The sequence below is a fragment of the Hyla sarda genome, chromosome 1 (assembly GCF_029499605.1).
Source record: "Hyla sarda isolate aHylSar1 chromosome 1, aHylSar1.hap1, whole genome shotgun sequence".
Taxonomy (NCBI): Eukaryota; Metazoa; Chordata; class Amphibia; order Anura; family Hylidae; genus Hyla; species Hyla sarda.
In genome coordinates, this window is record NC_079189.1 from 317,014,098 (window position 1) to 317,029,183 (window position 15,086).

Here is a 15,086-nt window from a genome sequence, read left to right on the forward strand (position 1 = left end):
CTAATGAGTCATAAATCTAATGTAAAGTAATACAAGGTTTTACCTTCACATCTCTGGTCTCATTCTGAGCAGACAGGAGGAGAATTGGAGGAGGGAGAGAGGAAGCTGACTGCTTTCACAGAGTGTGACTTGATGTCACAGCTACAAGGGAGAGAGCGAAGATTGGAAGATCCATGCACTATGGCTAATAACATTATATTAGTAAGAGGCTTACTTATACTTTTTAAACCAAACACAGTTTGCTTCTTTTGCTAAACAACCCCATTATTGTTTCTCCTTGAGGAGAGTAAAACAAGGTGGGTGAAGCAGGCAGTGGGTAATCACACCCTAGCATATGTATGTCCCTGGTTAATGGCCCCGTTTTGTTTTGCCAACTTTCCTGGCTGAACCATAACGTGGCCAGGCTTCTTAGCATGTTTTACCTGATATCCAATTTGAATTCTTAAGTTGTCTATTTTCCCATTACATTTGTCTTTGTCTTTCCCATTACAGATTAGGTCATTGTTCCATGGGAGACATTTGTTTTACATACCTGTACATTTGCCAGCACATTTTTTGTAGCTTTTATTTATTGGAGTTATAGACCAACAACTCGTTTGTCAGGCATCTTGGATTGAAATTACCGCTTTATTCTTGACTGCACCCATCCATTTGTGTACACATATTTTCTGAACAATAACATTTTTGTCATTGTTCATTTATGAGTGGTATATAGGGGAAGCACTAGTCCAATTGCAGCCTACACGAATATAGGGGGTTTTCCACCTCTGTTAGGGTGCACAAGAAATCTAGCGCCAGTATATTCTACATACATATACATATTTTCTGTCTGGAGACTGCCATCCTATTCTTATTTGTTCTTATGTCTTGTTATAGCTTTTTTTCATTAAACTTTGATTGGTATACATACATTTTTCATGTGGCTTTATTACTTTAGGAGAGTGCAAAAGAAAGGCAATTACTGCTCCACCATATATGCAAAGTAGCTCTCTTTTACTCTGTACACAGCTACTATGGGATTGTTGTTCCTTGTCAGTGCAGATAGGTAACTTTCCCTTTTGGGAGATATTCTGGCTTGACTCCACAAGTTTGCTGTCTAGGCATGCTGGGATTTGTAGTTTTGTAACATCTGGAGGGCTACAGTTTAGAGACCACTGTATAGTGATCTCCAAACTGTGTCCCCCCAAATGTTGCTAGGCAACAACTCACCGCTCTCTTGCAGGATCGCCGCCGCTTACAGAGGAGGATAACCCGCCGCCAATCACCGCCCGCTCTGGGTAAGGGACCTCCGGTGTAGTGCCATAGAATGTGTTTTGCCATAGAATGTGATAGGGTGACTCAGCACTTTTCAGTGCTTGAGCATCATAGCCCTATCACATTGTATTGGCTGACCCTCGTACACCCGCCCCCTACCATTAGTGCGAGATCGGGGGCTTTGGGGGTGCGAGTTTCACGTGACATATATATTTATCCCAAAAACTGCAAATCAGCACCGCTAGAAGGACGGTTCCCCCGCTCTGCCTGGACTACCGTGGGTGGGCAGAGCGGGGGAAACCAATTTTGACCCGCCCCCAATCTCCTACTGGTCGGTCGCTTCTGACGATCGACGGCATTCGGGGGTCTCAGAACCCCCATGCATTGCCACGGGATGCCTGCTGAATGATTTCAGCAGGCATCCCAGTCCTGTCCCCACCCGGCAAGTGGTGGGGACCTGAGAAATGCAGGGCATACCTGTACACCCTAAATCCTTAAGGGGACGGGAACGGGGGCGTACGGGTAAGCCCTGCGTCCTTAAGTGGTTAATAAATTTGGTGCATGTACACATTTTCACCACACAAGATAAATTCCCACATTGTTCCTTTTGCAGAACCAGTAATAAGGTAAGGAAAGAAACAAAAATCTTTTTAGTTGAAGGAAATGATTTGAATGTGAAGATTTGTGTTTTATAATAGATATAACTGTTGCTTATTTGTGTTTTATTTCAGGTAAAGTATTTGTTGTCCTCCAGTTATCATTAGCCATTTCAGGGTTGTTGACATCAGTTGCGTTCAATAAGATTTATCAAGTCACTCTGGAAACATTTAATGGAACGTGTTTTATTATATCTGGGATTTTAGCAATTATCAGCCTCATTCCTATCAGGTATGTAATGTCAAAATAATAATTCATTTTATATTCAATATAATTGATTCCGATAAGCCTCTGATATATCTTCATACACAACTGTCATATTATATTTGTGGAATTTTAAAGTATATTTATTGGGTTGCAGGAATCATTGAAGCTACTGTATGTGTGCACATTGCAGATATATCGTACCAAGCATGTAATAGGTTCCAGGAATGGTAATAAAATTTAGTGCAGAAAGCAGTTCATTCCAGTTCATCAGCTTAGGCTTGGATAAAAACAATAAAAATGGGTATCCACAAGCCCTAATTTCACCATCACTATTTGTTATTTTCCAGAATAGTTTGTGTTGAAAAAAAAAATCCCCTGCCATTTTGTAATTACATTTTTTTTCCACGAAAGTCTGCATGGATCCGCAGTGCAATAACCTTTAACCCCTTAAGGACTCCGCCTATTTGGGCCTTAAGGACTCCTTAAGGACAATTTTCTTTAACGTTTTTGTTTTTTCCTTGTCTTCTAAAAATTGTAACTCTTTTATATTTTCCTCCACAGACTAGTATGAGGGCTTGTTTTTTGCGTGACCAGTTGTCCATTGTAATGCCATCACTCGCTTTACCATAAAATGTATGGCGCAACCGTATATTTTTTCCGTATAAGTGGCGGTATGAGGGCTCATTTTTTGCGCTGTGATCTGTACTTTTTATTGATACCACATTTGGGGTTATAAAACTTTTAATACATTTTTTATCAATTTTTGGGGGAATAAAATGTTATAAAAAAAAAAGCAGCAATTTTGGACTTTTTTTTTTTTACATCCACACCGTTCACCGTCCGGTATCATTATCATTATATTTTAATAGTTTGGATATTTGCGCACGCGGTGATACCAAATATGTATGTAAAAAATTTATTTTTACATTTTTTGGGGGTGAAATAGGGAAAATGGGACAATCTACCTTTTTATTGGGGGGGGGTGGTTTTTCAATTTTTTTTAAAAACTTTTTTTACATTTATTTTTACACTTTAATAGTCCTCATAGGGGACTATTTATTGCAATCATTCGATTGCTAATACTGTTCAGTGCTATGCTCGATCACAGACCAGAGCAGAAGACCCGGGGAAGGCAGCGGAGGCAAGTGAGGGGACCTCCGTCTGCCGTTCTGGATGATCAGATCGCCGCAGCAGCACTGAGGGGGATCCGATCATTCATTTTAGTGTCCGCAATGCTGCAGATGCTGTGATCTGTATTGATTACGGCATCTGAGGGGTTAATGACAGACATCCGCGCGATCGCGGATGTCTGCCATTACTGGCGGGTCCCTGGCTGCTGTCAGCAGCCGAGACCTGCCGCGCATGATCCGGGCATTGCCCCAATGTTCAAGGTTATGTATAGGATGTAAATGTACGTCCTGGTGCGTTAAGTACCACCTCACCAGGACGTACATTTAGGTCCTGCATCATTAAGGGGTTAAAACTTGTAGATAATACTGCCTAAGAGCTGTATAAAATTGTAAGGTCACCTAGCAATGTATATTAGTAGCTCTAAAGTGATTTTAAGGCTAAGTTAATGTCAAAGTTACAGCGACATGCGGTAACTCGTGGTAACTAAAAACTTGACTAAAAACATACTGCATTAAACACACTAAATTATGCCTTTTGGGTGTTGCAAAAGGATTGGTATCCCAAAATAGTAAAGTGAAGGCAGTGGTGGGTAGACTAGTTATAGTTGTAACCATAGGACAACAGGCATTGGTAGCCTGGGGGTAGTTGTAGTAGCTAGCAGATAGCAGGCATTGGTGGGTGGACAAGTGAAAGTTGTATCCAGCAGACAGCAGGCAGTGGTGGTCTGGTGGTCGTTGTAGCATCCAGAAGACAGCAGGCAGTTGTGGACTGGAGGTAGTTGTAGTATGCTGCGGTCAGCAGGCAGTGGTGGATTGATGGTAGTTGTTGTAGCCAGCGGAAAGCAGGCAGTGGTGGATGGACTAGTAAAAGTTGTAGCCAGTAAACAGCAGGCAGTGGTTGATTGATGGTAGTTGTAGTAGCCAGCGGATGGCAAGCAGTGGTGGCCTGGTGGTAGGTGTTGTAGCCAGCGGACAGCAGGCAGTGTTTGACTGGTCATTGTTGTAGTAGCCAACAGGCAGCGGTGGGCTGATGGTAGGTGTAGTAGCCAGCGGACAGTGGTGGACTGGTGGTAATTGTAGAAGCCAGTGGTCAATAGGCAGTGGTGGACTAGTGGTAGCTGTAGCCAGTTGATAGCAGGTGTGGTGGTAGTACTATCTAATTAGTGGCATCAGGCACAGGAGTTTTAAAGGAAATCTGTCACTACATTCACCTGAACTAACCAGCACTGGCTGGTAGTGCATGTGACACTGATTAAAATGATACATTTTGTGTCTGGATCCGTTGCTGCGTTCCGGAGATATCTTTATTTTACTGAATATGAAAATGAGCAGTTTGGGGCATGGGTGGAGCTGCAATTCCGGCCTCAGGCACAGTGACGTCAGCGCTCGGCCCGGCTTGTTAGGGCCCGAGTAATTCCTCGTGAATTCTCTACTTTAAAAAATACATCTCTTCTTCCCATAGAACTTCATGTATTTTGTTCTTTCTCGTTCACACTGCGGAAAATATATAAATAAATTTAAATTATAATTAAATTTAATTTAAAATTAAATTAAATTTAATTTTCAGATTGGATTAAATAAATGTATGAAACATTTGTTTAACTAATATAAAACAGCATAGGACATGTTTTGCCACATAAACCCTCCATTTTTACTTTTTTCCCGCCTGCCCAGAGCTGTAGGGTTTTCTTCTTCTCAAACTCAAATTTTTTGTGGAGTATTTTCTCACATACTCGGAGTGTTTTGGAAGTTTTGTCGGGAAAATGCCCCTTTTTTCAATAACAATGCCCCTTTTGTCGGGTTTTCAAAACTCTCCAAGTGATGTCAGGTCATGATACTAGAATCTGTCTCAAAAATTGACGGGATTAGCTTAGTAAATGAGGACTAATATGCCTGTCATGGTGCAAGCAAAAAAGCATACAGCTGATTATCCTTGCCAGCTTTTCCAAGGGCCCAGCTGGTTCCGCCTTTATCCTATACTACCATGATTGGCCATCATAGTCATCGTCATCATCACTGTCACCTTGTGTATGTTCCTAGTCTCCTATGCCTTACAAAGATTCCATCACCAAATCCTCCTCAAGTCCCATTTTCTCATTCTCCTCATCTAACTCCCTCTCAAGAAGAACATTCATTCTGCTGCCAGCCAGATGTGAACCTTCATTTATTCCTTGCTCAATCATCACCGCAAGCGGCCATCAGCTAAACATCACTAATTCCACTTCCACCCCTGCTGACAAATCGTGTTGCCTATTCTAAAGGCCTAAGCATGCGATAGGTGTCTCTAGTTAGCTGCACACTGGCTCCAAAAGGTGTCTGTTTGCTGCATTAGGTAATCTGTCACTGCTTTGTGCTGCTTGTACAGGAAGTTAAACATGTGTATTGTTAAAGGAGTACTCCAATGCAAAGCATTACTCCCTGGTTTGATGACGCTCGACCTTCTTTTTACAGCGCGTGTCTGCCATGTTTAACCCGATGACTCATCAGTCCCATGAATCTTTGCAGCCTTTCCCTGCTTCCCGGCCAAGAGTCGGCTACTCCGCTTTTATAAATATTCATTTATTCAGCGTTTGCAAAGCTGTAATTGGCTCAGCTCTTCAAACGCCCATCCTTCAGCCTCATCCAATCTGATTTCCCGGCTTGCACATGCGCATTTTACTACCTTCGCGAAGCCGCCATGTGTTCTGCCTGGGCCAATAGTAAAGCCTCTATCTACGCTACTACTCCTATTCACAAAATGAATTGCACAGTTTAGTTACCTATCTCCATGCAATAGCGTCGGCGTTGGAAACAGACAAGCTGACTTAGATTGTATTACTGCCAATGTGTGCATGTATTCTGTGTATTGTAAAGGTCATATTACTAATAGAATATGTAAATAAATGGGCTTTCTCACTTCAATAAGAACGCCCCTTACCTATATATGTGTTTGTAATTCAATAATATTTTTATTATGTAAAGAATATTTTGGTGCCTTGCCTTTTATTTGCCTTATTCTGCATTCCACGCTATTGTTTGATATATCATATTATGTAAGTATTTTTTAGCTTCTGCATCCTATGACTATATGTAAGTAACAATTGTTTTAAAAATAGTGTATTTATGATAAATTCCATCAAATGTTTACCTAGTCCAAAAAATATTTATAATTATGGTATGTGCATTACATTATTTTAAATATTGAACAAATTTAGTATGGACCTAAATATATCCATGTATTTATATATTTATTATATATTGTATGTTACTATATAGATATATGGCTTGAGAAAGGCTTCATTGTGAGGCTGAAACGTCGCACTTGACTTGATGGGTGAATAAATACACCTTTTTTCTGCCATTGGAGTGCCGCTTTCCTTTTTTGGAGTTATATATATATATATATATATATATATATATATATATATATATATATATTTATACAGTACAGACCAAAAGTTTGGAAACACCTTCTCATTCAAAGAGTTTTCTTTATTTTCATGACTATGAAAATTGTAGATTCACACTGAAGGCATCAAAACTATGAATTAACACATGTGGAATTATATACCGTACATACTCGAGTATAAGCCGACCCGAGTATAAGCCGAGACCCCTAATTTTAACCCAAATTCCCAGGAAAAGTTATTGACTCGAGTATAAGCCTAGGGTGGGAAATACATCATCCCCCCCTGTCATCATCCAGACCCCCGTCATTAACATCCTCATCATCATCACCGCCTGTCATCATCCAGACCCTCATCATCATCACCTGTCATTATCCCACACACCCCCTTCATCATCCCTTTGTCATCATCCCCACCCCCCTTCATCATCATCCCACACACCCCCCTTCATCATCCCCACCCCCCTTCATCATCCCCTTGTCATCATCCCCACCCCCTTCATCATCCCCACCCCCTTCATCATCCCCTTGTAATCATCCCACACCCCCCCTTCATCATCCCCTTGTCATCATCCCACACACCCCGCTTCATCATCCCACACCCCCCCTTCATCATCCCACACCCCCCCCCCCCTTCATCATCCTTTTGTCATCATCCGCCTGCAGTGGTCTTCAACCTGCGGACCTCCAGAGGTTTCAAAACTACAACTCCCAGCAAGCCCGGGCAGCCATCGGGCCTTCGACATCATCCAGCCCCCTCTCGCCCCCCTTTAGTTCTGTACAGTACTCACCTCCGCTCGGAGCTGGTCCGGTGCTGCAGGGCTGTCCGGTGAGGAGGTGGTCCGGCGGGATAGTGGTTCCAGGCTGCTATCTTCACTGGGGTCGCCTCTTCTCCGTGCTTCCGGCCCAGAATAGAGGCGTTGCCTTGACAATGACGCAGAAGTACGTTGGCAATGAACGTACCTCTGCGTCGTTGTCAAGGCAACGTGACTATTCTGGGGCCGGGCCCGAAGCGCTTAGAAGAGGCCTCCCCGGTGAAGATAGCAGCCCGGAACCACTATCCCACCGGACCACCTCCTCACCGGACAGTCCTGCAGCACCGGACCAGCGCCGAGCGGAGGTGAGTACTGTACAGAACTAAAGGGGGTGAGAGGGGGCTGGATGATGTCGAAGGCCGCAGTGGTCTTCAACCTGCGGACCTCCGGAGGTTTCAAAACTACAACTCCCAGCAAGCCCGGACAGCCGATGGCTGCCCGGGCTTGCTGGGAGTTGTAGTTTTGAAACCTCTGGAGGTCCGCAGGTTGAAGACCACTGCGGGTCGAGAGTTCACTCGAGTATAAGCCGAGGGGGGTGTTTTCAGCACGAAAAATCGTGCTGAAAAACTCGGCTTATACTCGAGTATATACGGTACATAACAAAAAAGTGTGAAACAACTGAAAATATGTCATATTCTAGGTTCTTCAAAGTAGCCACCTTTTGCTTTGATTACTGCATTGCACACTCTTGGCATTCGCTTGATGAGATCAAGAGGTAGTCACCTGAAATGGTCTTCCAACAGTCTTGAAGGAGTTCCCAGAGATGCTTAGCACTTGTTGGCCCTTTTGCCTTCAATGGGTTCAGGTCTGGTGACTGTGGAGGCCAGGTCATTTGGCGCAGAACCCCATCACTCTCCATTTTGGTCAAACAGCCCTTACATAGCCTGGAGGTGTGTTTGGGTTCATTGTCCTGTTGAAAAATAAATGATGGTCCAACTAAACGCAAACCGGTTGGAATAGCATGCTGCTGCAAGATGCTGTGGTAGCCATACTGGTTCAGTATGCCTTCAATTTTGAATAAATCCCCTACAGTGTCACCAGCAAAGCACCCCCACACCATCACACCTCCTCCTCCATGCTTCACATTGGGAACCAGGCGTGTAGAGTCCATCCGTTTACCTTTTGTGCGTCGCACAAAGACACGGTGGTTGGAACCAAAGATCTCAAATTTGGACTCGAAATTTAGAGCCCAAACAAGTCACTTCTGCTTGTTCCCTGTCCTTAGCAGTGGTTTCCTAGCAGATATTCTACAATGAAGGCTTGATTCACACAGTCTCCTCTTACCAGTTGTTCCAGAGATGTGTCTGCTGCTAGAACTCTTTGTGGCATTGACCTGGTCTCTAATCTGAGCTGCTGTTAACCTGCGATTTCTGAGGCTGGTGACTCGGATGAACTTATCCTCCGCAGCAGAGGTGACTCCTGGTCTTCCTTTCCTGGGGCGGTCCACATGTGAGCCAGTTTCTTTGTATCTCTTGATGGTTTTTGTGACTGCACTTGGGGACACTTTCCACCTAGAATATGACATATTTTCAGTTGTTTCACACTTTTTTGTTATGTCTATAATTCCACATGTGTTAATTCATAGTTTTGATGCCTTCAGTGTGAATCTACAATTTTCATAGTCATGAAATTAAAGAAAACTCTTTGAATGAGAAGGTGTGTCCAAACTTTTGGTCTGTACTGTATATATATATATATTTTACTTAAAAGGGTATTCGAGGCCAAACCTTTTTTTTATATATCAACTGGCTCCGGAAAGTTAATCAGATTTGTAAATTACTTCTATTAAAAAATCTTAATCCTTCCAATAGTTATTAGCTTCTGAAGTTGAATTGTTGTTTTCTGTCTAACTGCTCTCTGATGACTCACGTCCCGGGAGCTGTGCAGTTCCTATGGGGATATTCTCCCATCATGCACAGCTCCCAGGACGTGACATCATCATTGAGCAGTTAGACAGAAAACTTCAGAAGCTAATAACTATTGGAAGGATTAAGATTTTTTAATAGAAGTCATTTACAAATCTGATTAACTTTCCGGAGCCAGTTGATATATATAAAAAAAGGTTTTGCCTGGAATACCCCTTTAATATATTTATTAGTGACCTTGTAAAGGGGTTGAATAGGAAAGGAGCAATCTTTGCAGATGATACTAAACTCCATAAACACATAGATTACTGTGTACAGTACTGGACACCAGTGTACAAGAACGATATAGTGGATCTGAAGAGGACTACAGTACCCAGAAATATTATCAGAATTAGGATTATTTAGTTTAGCAAAAAGAAGGCTTAGGGGAGACCTAATAACTATGTATAAATATATCAGGGGACAGTACAGAGATCTCTCCCATGATCTATTTATACCCAGGACTGTATCTATAACAAGGGGGCATACTCTACGTCTAGAGGAAAGAAGGTTTCTGCACCAGCACAGATGGGGGTTCTTAACTGTAATAGCAGCGAGACTGTGGAATTTTCTGCAAGAGGAGGTGGTCATGGTGAACTCTGTAAAAGAATTTAAAAGGGGTCTGGATGCATTTTAGGAGAATAATAACATAACAGGTTATAGATTCTAGATCTATATGGACAGAAGGTTGATCCAGGGATCTATTCTGATGCCATATTTGGAGTCGGGAATTAATTTTACCTCTAGTATGAGTTTTTTTTTGCCTTCCTCTGGATCAACTCAGTAGGGACTCATTAGGGTTATAAGTTGAACTTGATGGACTTTGGTCTTTTTTCGACCTTATGAGCTATTGTCAGGATCCGGACTGGTATGCAGCGAGGACACTGGTGGTGGATCATCTGTGTCAGTGGGGTGATGGCGTGGGCCGTACCAGGGGAACGGAGTCTAAGGGGTTACTGGTTTTCACCAGAGCCCGCCGCAAAGCGGGATGGACTTGCAGCGGCAGGTAACCCCCAGGTCGTTCCACCCGATAGCGACTCAACTCCAGCTGACAGCTGAGACAGGCGCGGTACACAGGGACAAGGCAAGAGCAAGGTCGGACGTAGCAGAAGGTCAGGGCAGGCAGGAAGAGTCGTAGTCAGGGGCAACAGCAGAAGGTCTGGATAGACAGGCTTGGGAACACACTAAACGCTTTCACAGGGCACAAGGCAACAAGATCCGGCAAGGACAGGAAGGGGAAGTGGGTTTTTATACAAATGGCACAGGTGCAGGTACTGATTGGGCCAGGCACCAATCAATGGTGCACTGGCCCTTTAAATCTCAGAGAGCCGGCGCGCGTGCGCCCTAGATAACGGGGCCGCGCGCGCGGGGACTGAACAGCCAGAGGATGGGGCAGGTGAGGAGATTGGGATGCGACCCGCGGGCGGGCGCGTCCCGCTACGCGGATCGCATCCCCGCCGGTGACACCAGTGCAGCGCTCCCGGTCAGCGGGTCTGACCGGGGCGCTGCACAGAGACGAACGCCGCGAGCGCTCCGGGGAGGAGCAGGGACCTGGAGCACTCGGCGTAACAACTATGTTACTATGTTACTATGTTTTATACTCATTTCATAAGAAATAGAATATTGGTGTACAATTTCTATATTACAACATGTTAGTAATTATATCTTTTCTTTTTTTAGTGTTTCTGCATATAAATATTCAAGGTTTCATTAGGAGGGCATCAGAAGAGAGTGACCAGAAAATATTCGATTATATAAATACTGTACTGTAAATTCCCTTTTCAAGTATATTTCTATGTATGCATTACGATGTGTTCTACTTATAAAAAAAAACGATATATAATGGAAGGAAAAGGTTATTCCAAACATCAGAATAAAAGTAAATGTCTGATGCTAGATGTATGCAAGGCGCATAGGGGTGCAGAAATAGCACTAGTGCCCTGTTGCCTGAGGAGGCCTAATGTCCCACAAGAAGACACCAGTATTATAAATGGCACATGGTAGACATGGGGCCCTGTAGCGAATAATGCATTGGAGTCCAGAAACTAAAAGTTACGCCACTAGTCCTAAGGTAAATATTTGACTCTAAAAGAACAATTACTTTCCTTTTATATTGCTCCAAAAAGGACACTTTTCATTTAAAAAAAAAAGCTTTACCACAGCATCATAAAGGGTGGGTCCATTTACTGTACTGCCGTCCAATCCAGTCCTTCTGTGTTTTTCAAGGAAAATTTAAAGTCTTATCAGACACTAGCCATTGTTGGATGGAGTAATCTCCTGCCTTGCTTCACTGCATAATGGACCACCATACGTGTTGCCATTTTATGTTATGGGACAAAACTATTATGTGTAAGTAGAGTGGGTGGTATATAATATTCCTGTTTTGTTGTATGTATAACTACCCCCCTAACTACCCTCCTAACTACCCCCCTACTCTGTACATCCATATTGGTTGTTATTCCCCTGATGTGCACATTTTTTGTATGGATTTTAGGGCTCATTGACATATGTGCGAGTATTTATACTTACATTGTGTTAGGTGGTATGGATTCTGGATATCTTTTATAGTATATCCTATGTGTAACCATAGATCTGTACAAAAATTCCCCTGAGGATGTCTCCATATTTTACACTACTGTTAGGAGAACAGAAATATGTTTGGATTATGTATGTTACAGATTTTCTTTATTGTTGTTAATACAATTTTAATACTAGATCCAGTTACATTTGTTACATCTATCTATGTATATAGTTTAAAACTCTTTAGTACCTTTAGGATAGGGGTTCACACTACTTCTTCTGATGGTTTTTATACTTATCAATATAGGAAGGCTTTTACGCCACCTCTGATTTTCTTACTAGTTTATACTGAGAGGTTTACATTTTGGCAGTCATATAGCCAGACTTTATACACGGAAGAGTTAAGTCCGCTCCATACCCAGCAGCCCCTGGCTGATATTCTGACTGGTGTTAAATAAAAAATAAATAAATAAACATATTTTGAATCGCCATGTGTGAAAATTGTCTGAACTATCAGGATATTACAAAAAATACATAGATTCTTGTATAAGATCCTAAGCCAGTCACAATGTGGCAAAATAGTGGAGGAAAGCCCATCTTGTGAACTTTTGGAAAGAAGTGGATAATAATATGGTTGTCTAGTTTCTAGGTTACAGTACCAATACTTTACCCCAATCCAGCGCATGCAGCCATAATTTTACCTCAGTGAGGTTGTCACAATATAGGACCCTACCTGGCAACACAGTTGAGTCCCAGGGAGGGTTGTATATTTAACAGTGCTGAGACAACCCCTTTAAGATTTCTTCCACAAGCTCCTGGTTGGGTTGGATGCAGCTATTAAGTATGTGTCCAGCATCAGATAACATTGCTAAATTGTGTTCCCACTTACTTATACAAAATAATAAGAGCACCACCTTTATCCACCAATTGAATAATAACCTCATTGTCATATTTTTTCATATGTTTTATTACAAGTCTTTACGAGTCAGATTATTTTTTTCTTTGTATTATTGCTTGTTTTTGTTCAGAGTTCGAATAAATCCCTTCCTCTAAAAAAAATATTTATTCTTCACGACAAATAACCATGAACAATTCATAGTAACGTAGTTTGTAAGGTTGAAAAAAGACAAGAGTCCATTGAGTTCAACCTTAAACCCTACTGTGATGATCCAGAGGAAGGAAAAAAAAAAAACATGAGGCTGATGCCAATTGCCCCATGAGAGAGGAAAAATTCCTTCCCGACCTCAATATGGCGATCAAAATAAACCCCTTGATCAATGTTCTATCTTCATAAATCTAGTATCCACAACCTGTCTGGTTTTGCCCATAGGAACCAATCACAGCTCAACTTTCACTCTACCAGAGTTCGATAAGATATGAAAGCTGAGCTGTGATTGGTTTATACCAGACAGTTTTCTACTAGTGCCATGGGCATCAGCATTACTAACAAGTATAGTGAGTTTCTCCATGCCAAAAAGCTTTGCAGATAGTAAGTCAAAATTACACTTTGGAGCAAAAGTTAAGCTGTTTGCAAGCTCTGACATTTGGTCCTCAATTTTGGCAAATAAATTTAATACTGGTAAAATTCCTAATTCTTGTTAAGGCAAGGGAACCAAAAAGTTGTGTCTGTGCTTCCTCCCTGCCCTGGTTTGCTACCCTGGATAACTTACAAAATGGCTGAGAAAAAGGTACATAACTCACCTCCAAATTCAGTCATTTTGGAAGCTGTATCTGAGGGGTACACTTATGTTCACATGTGATAGAACTTTTCAAAATGAAACCAGGAAGTCTATTGGATATTCCAACTGGAACCTGGAACCCTTGGGGTATGAATCATAGACAGGATTTAAAGAATCATTATTAATTGGTAATATTTATCATGATTTTTAGACATTTGTGTCTTATTTATTTTGATTATTTTATTTAAAGTATGCTTTAATATATGACACATTTTTGCTATTGTATATTCTCCCCCCCCCCCCCCCCCCCACTCTAAAATTAATACTAACATCATCAGCAACTGTATTTTTGGTTTCACAATAGTGGACAGATTCATTAATGGATTTACCTGACTGCTTGTATTTTTGTATTTATTCAGTTGAAACTATTTTAATGTTCCTTTTATATAGAGAGTATGTTATTATTATGTCAAGTGCAGTGGATGGCTGTGGGCAAAGTGTCTGTCTTTTTATTGGCCTACTTGGCGCCTACTTATATGCAGCTGACAACAGATGTTTTTGTCTTTTTAATGACTAAGGGCTATGTTATATGCTGCTTACTCCTGTATTTTTAATAATGATAAATAAACATTGACGTTTTCATTCTGTACAAGATGCTGGATCCTGCTTCTCCTGTCTGCTTCCAGGTTATGAGATGTCATTCCCCATCTGTCTGTGCATTGGTCTTGCATGTTTAAAAAAAAGCCCAATGGTAAAAAAAAAGTTACATTAAAATTTGCCTACCGAATATGAGTAACCATAGGGCTCTGAGTGTCACCTGGCATTCTACCTTTTGAAAAGGATTCTTTAAATGCTTTAATATGATTTGTGTAACTGATATCACAGGTGAAATTTCAAAAAATTGACCAATAGGGGGTTGTCAGGGGGGGGCTGGGGGGAATTAACGTCTTATAGTAAGATGTAACATTCTCTTTGTTGCCCATAGCAACCAATAACAGCTCAGCTTTCAGTTCTCTTGTAAAATAAAGCTCAACTGTGATCGGTTGCCATAGGCATTATCGAGAATCTTACTATATGACAAATGTCCCCTATTTCTTTACTTACTAGTATTTTTCATTACTTGGAGCAAACGTCTAGTAAAATAATCTATCTGTAATGTCCATTTTTCTGTGTTTTGTTCTTTTCTTCTTTGGGGCCTGTTCAGACCTGCTGTTTATGTCTGAACAGTTTCTGTGTTAAAGGGGTACTCCGGTGGAAAACTTCTTTTTTTTAATCACCTGCTGGTGTTGTAGACAAATACTACTTTAAGCGTGGTGGAACGTATTGTACTCCCCTCATATACGCACTAAGTATGTCAGGCAGAGAAGTTCCAGGATGTGTGCAGAGGAGTGGCAGAGGCCTAAATTCATCAGGCAGAGGTCACAGCAGACTAGGGGCGAGTGGCAGAAGGAGTCGCAGCAAGAGGCCTGAGCTCCCGATATCAGCTAGCTAGTCGTGTCTCGACCAGCAACCTATCTGCTGTCATCGATTGGTTA

The 15,086-nt window shown here is 41.8% G+C and overlaps 1 protein-coding gene across 2 annotated transcripts in view; it reads left to right on the forward strand.

Annotated features, from left to right (window-relative positions):
• The window catches only part of SLC46A2 (solute carrier family 46 member 2), a 38,444-nt gene extending 24,623 nt beyond the window's left edge, over positions 1 to 13,821 (forward strand). For both annotated transcript variants that reach the window (XM_056518417.1, XM_056518412.1), the window contains exons 5-6: positions 1,986 to 2,142; positions 11,033 to 13,821. In XM_056518417.1, coding sequence (XP_056374392.1) covers positions 1,986 to 2,142; positions 11,033 to 11,066 — 191 coding nt within the window. In that variant the 3' untranslated portion in view covers positions 11,067 to 13,821. The remainder of the gene's footprint in view (positions 1 to 1,985; positions 2,143 to 11,032) is intronic.
• The last annotated feature ends 1,265 nt before the right edge of the window (positions 13,822 to 15,086 follow it).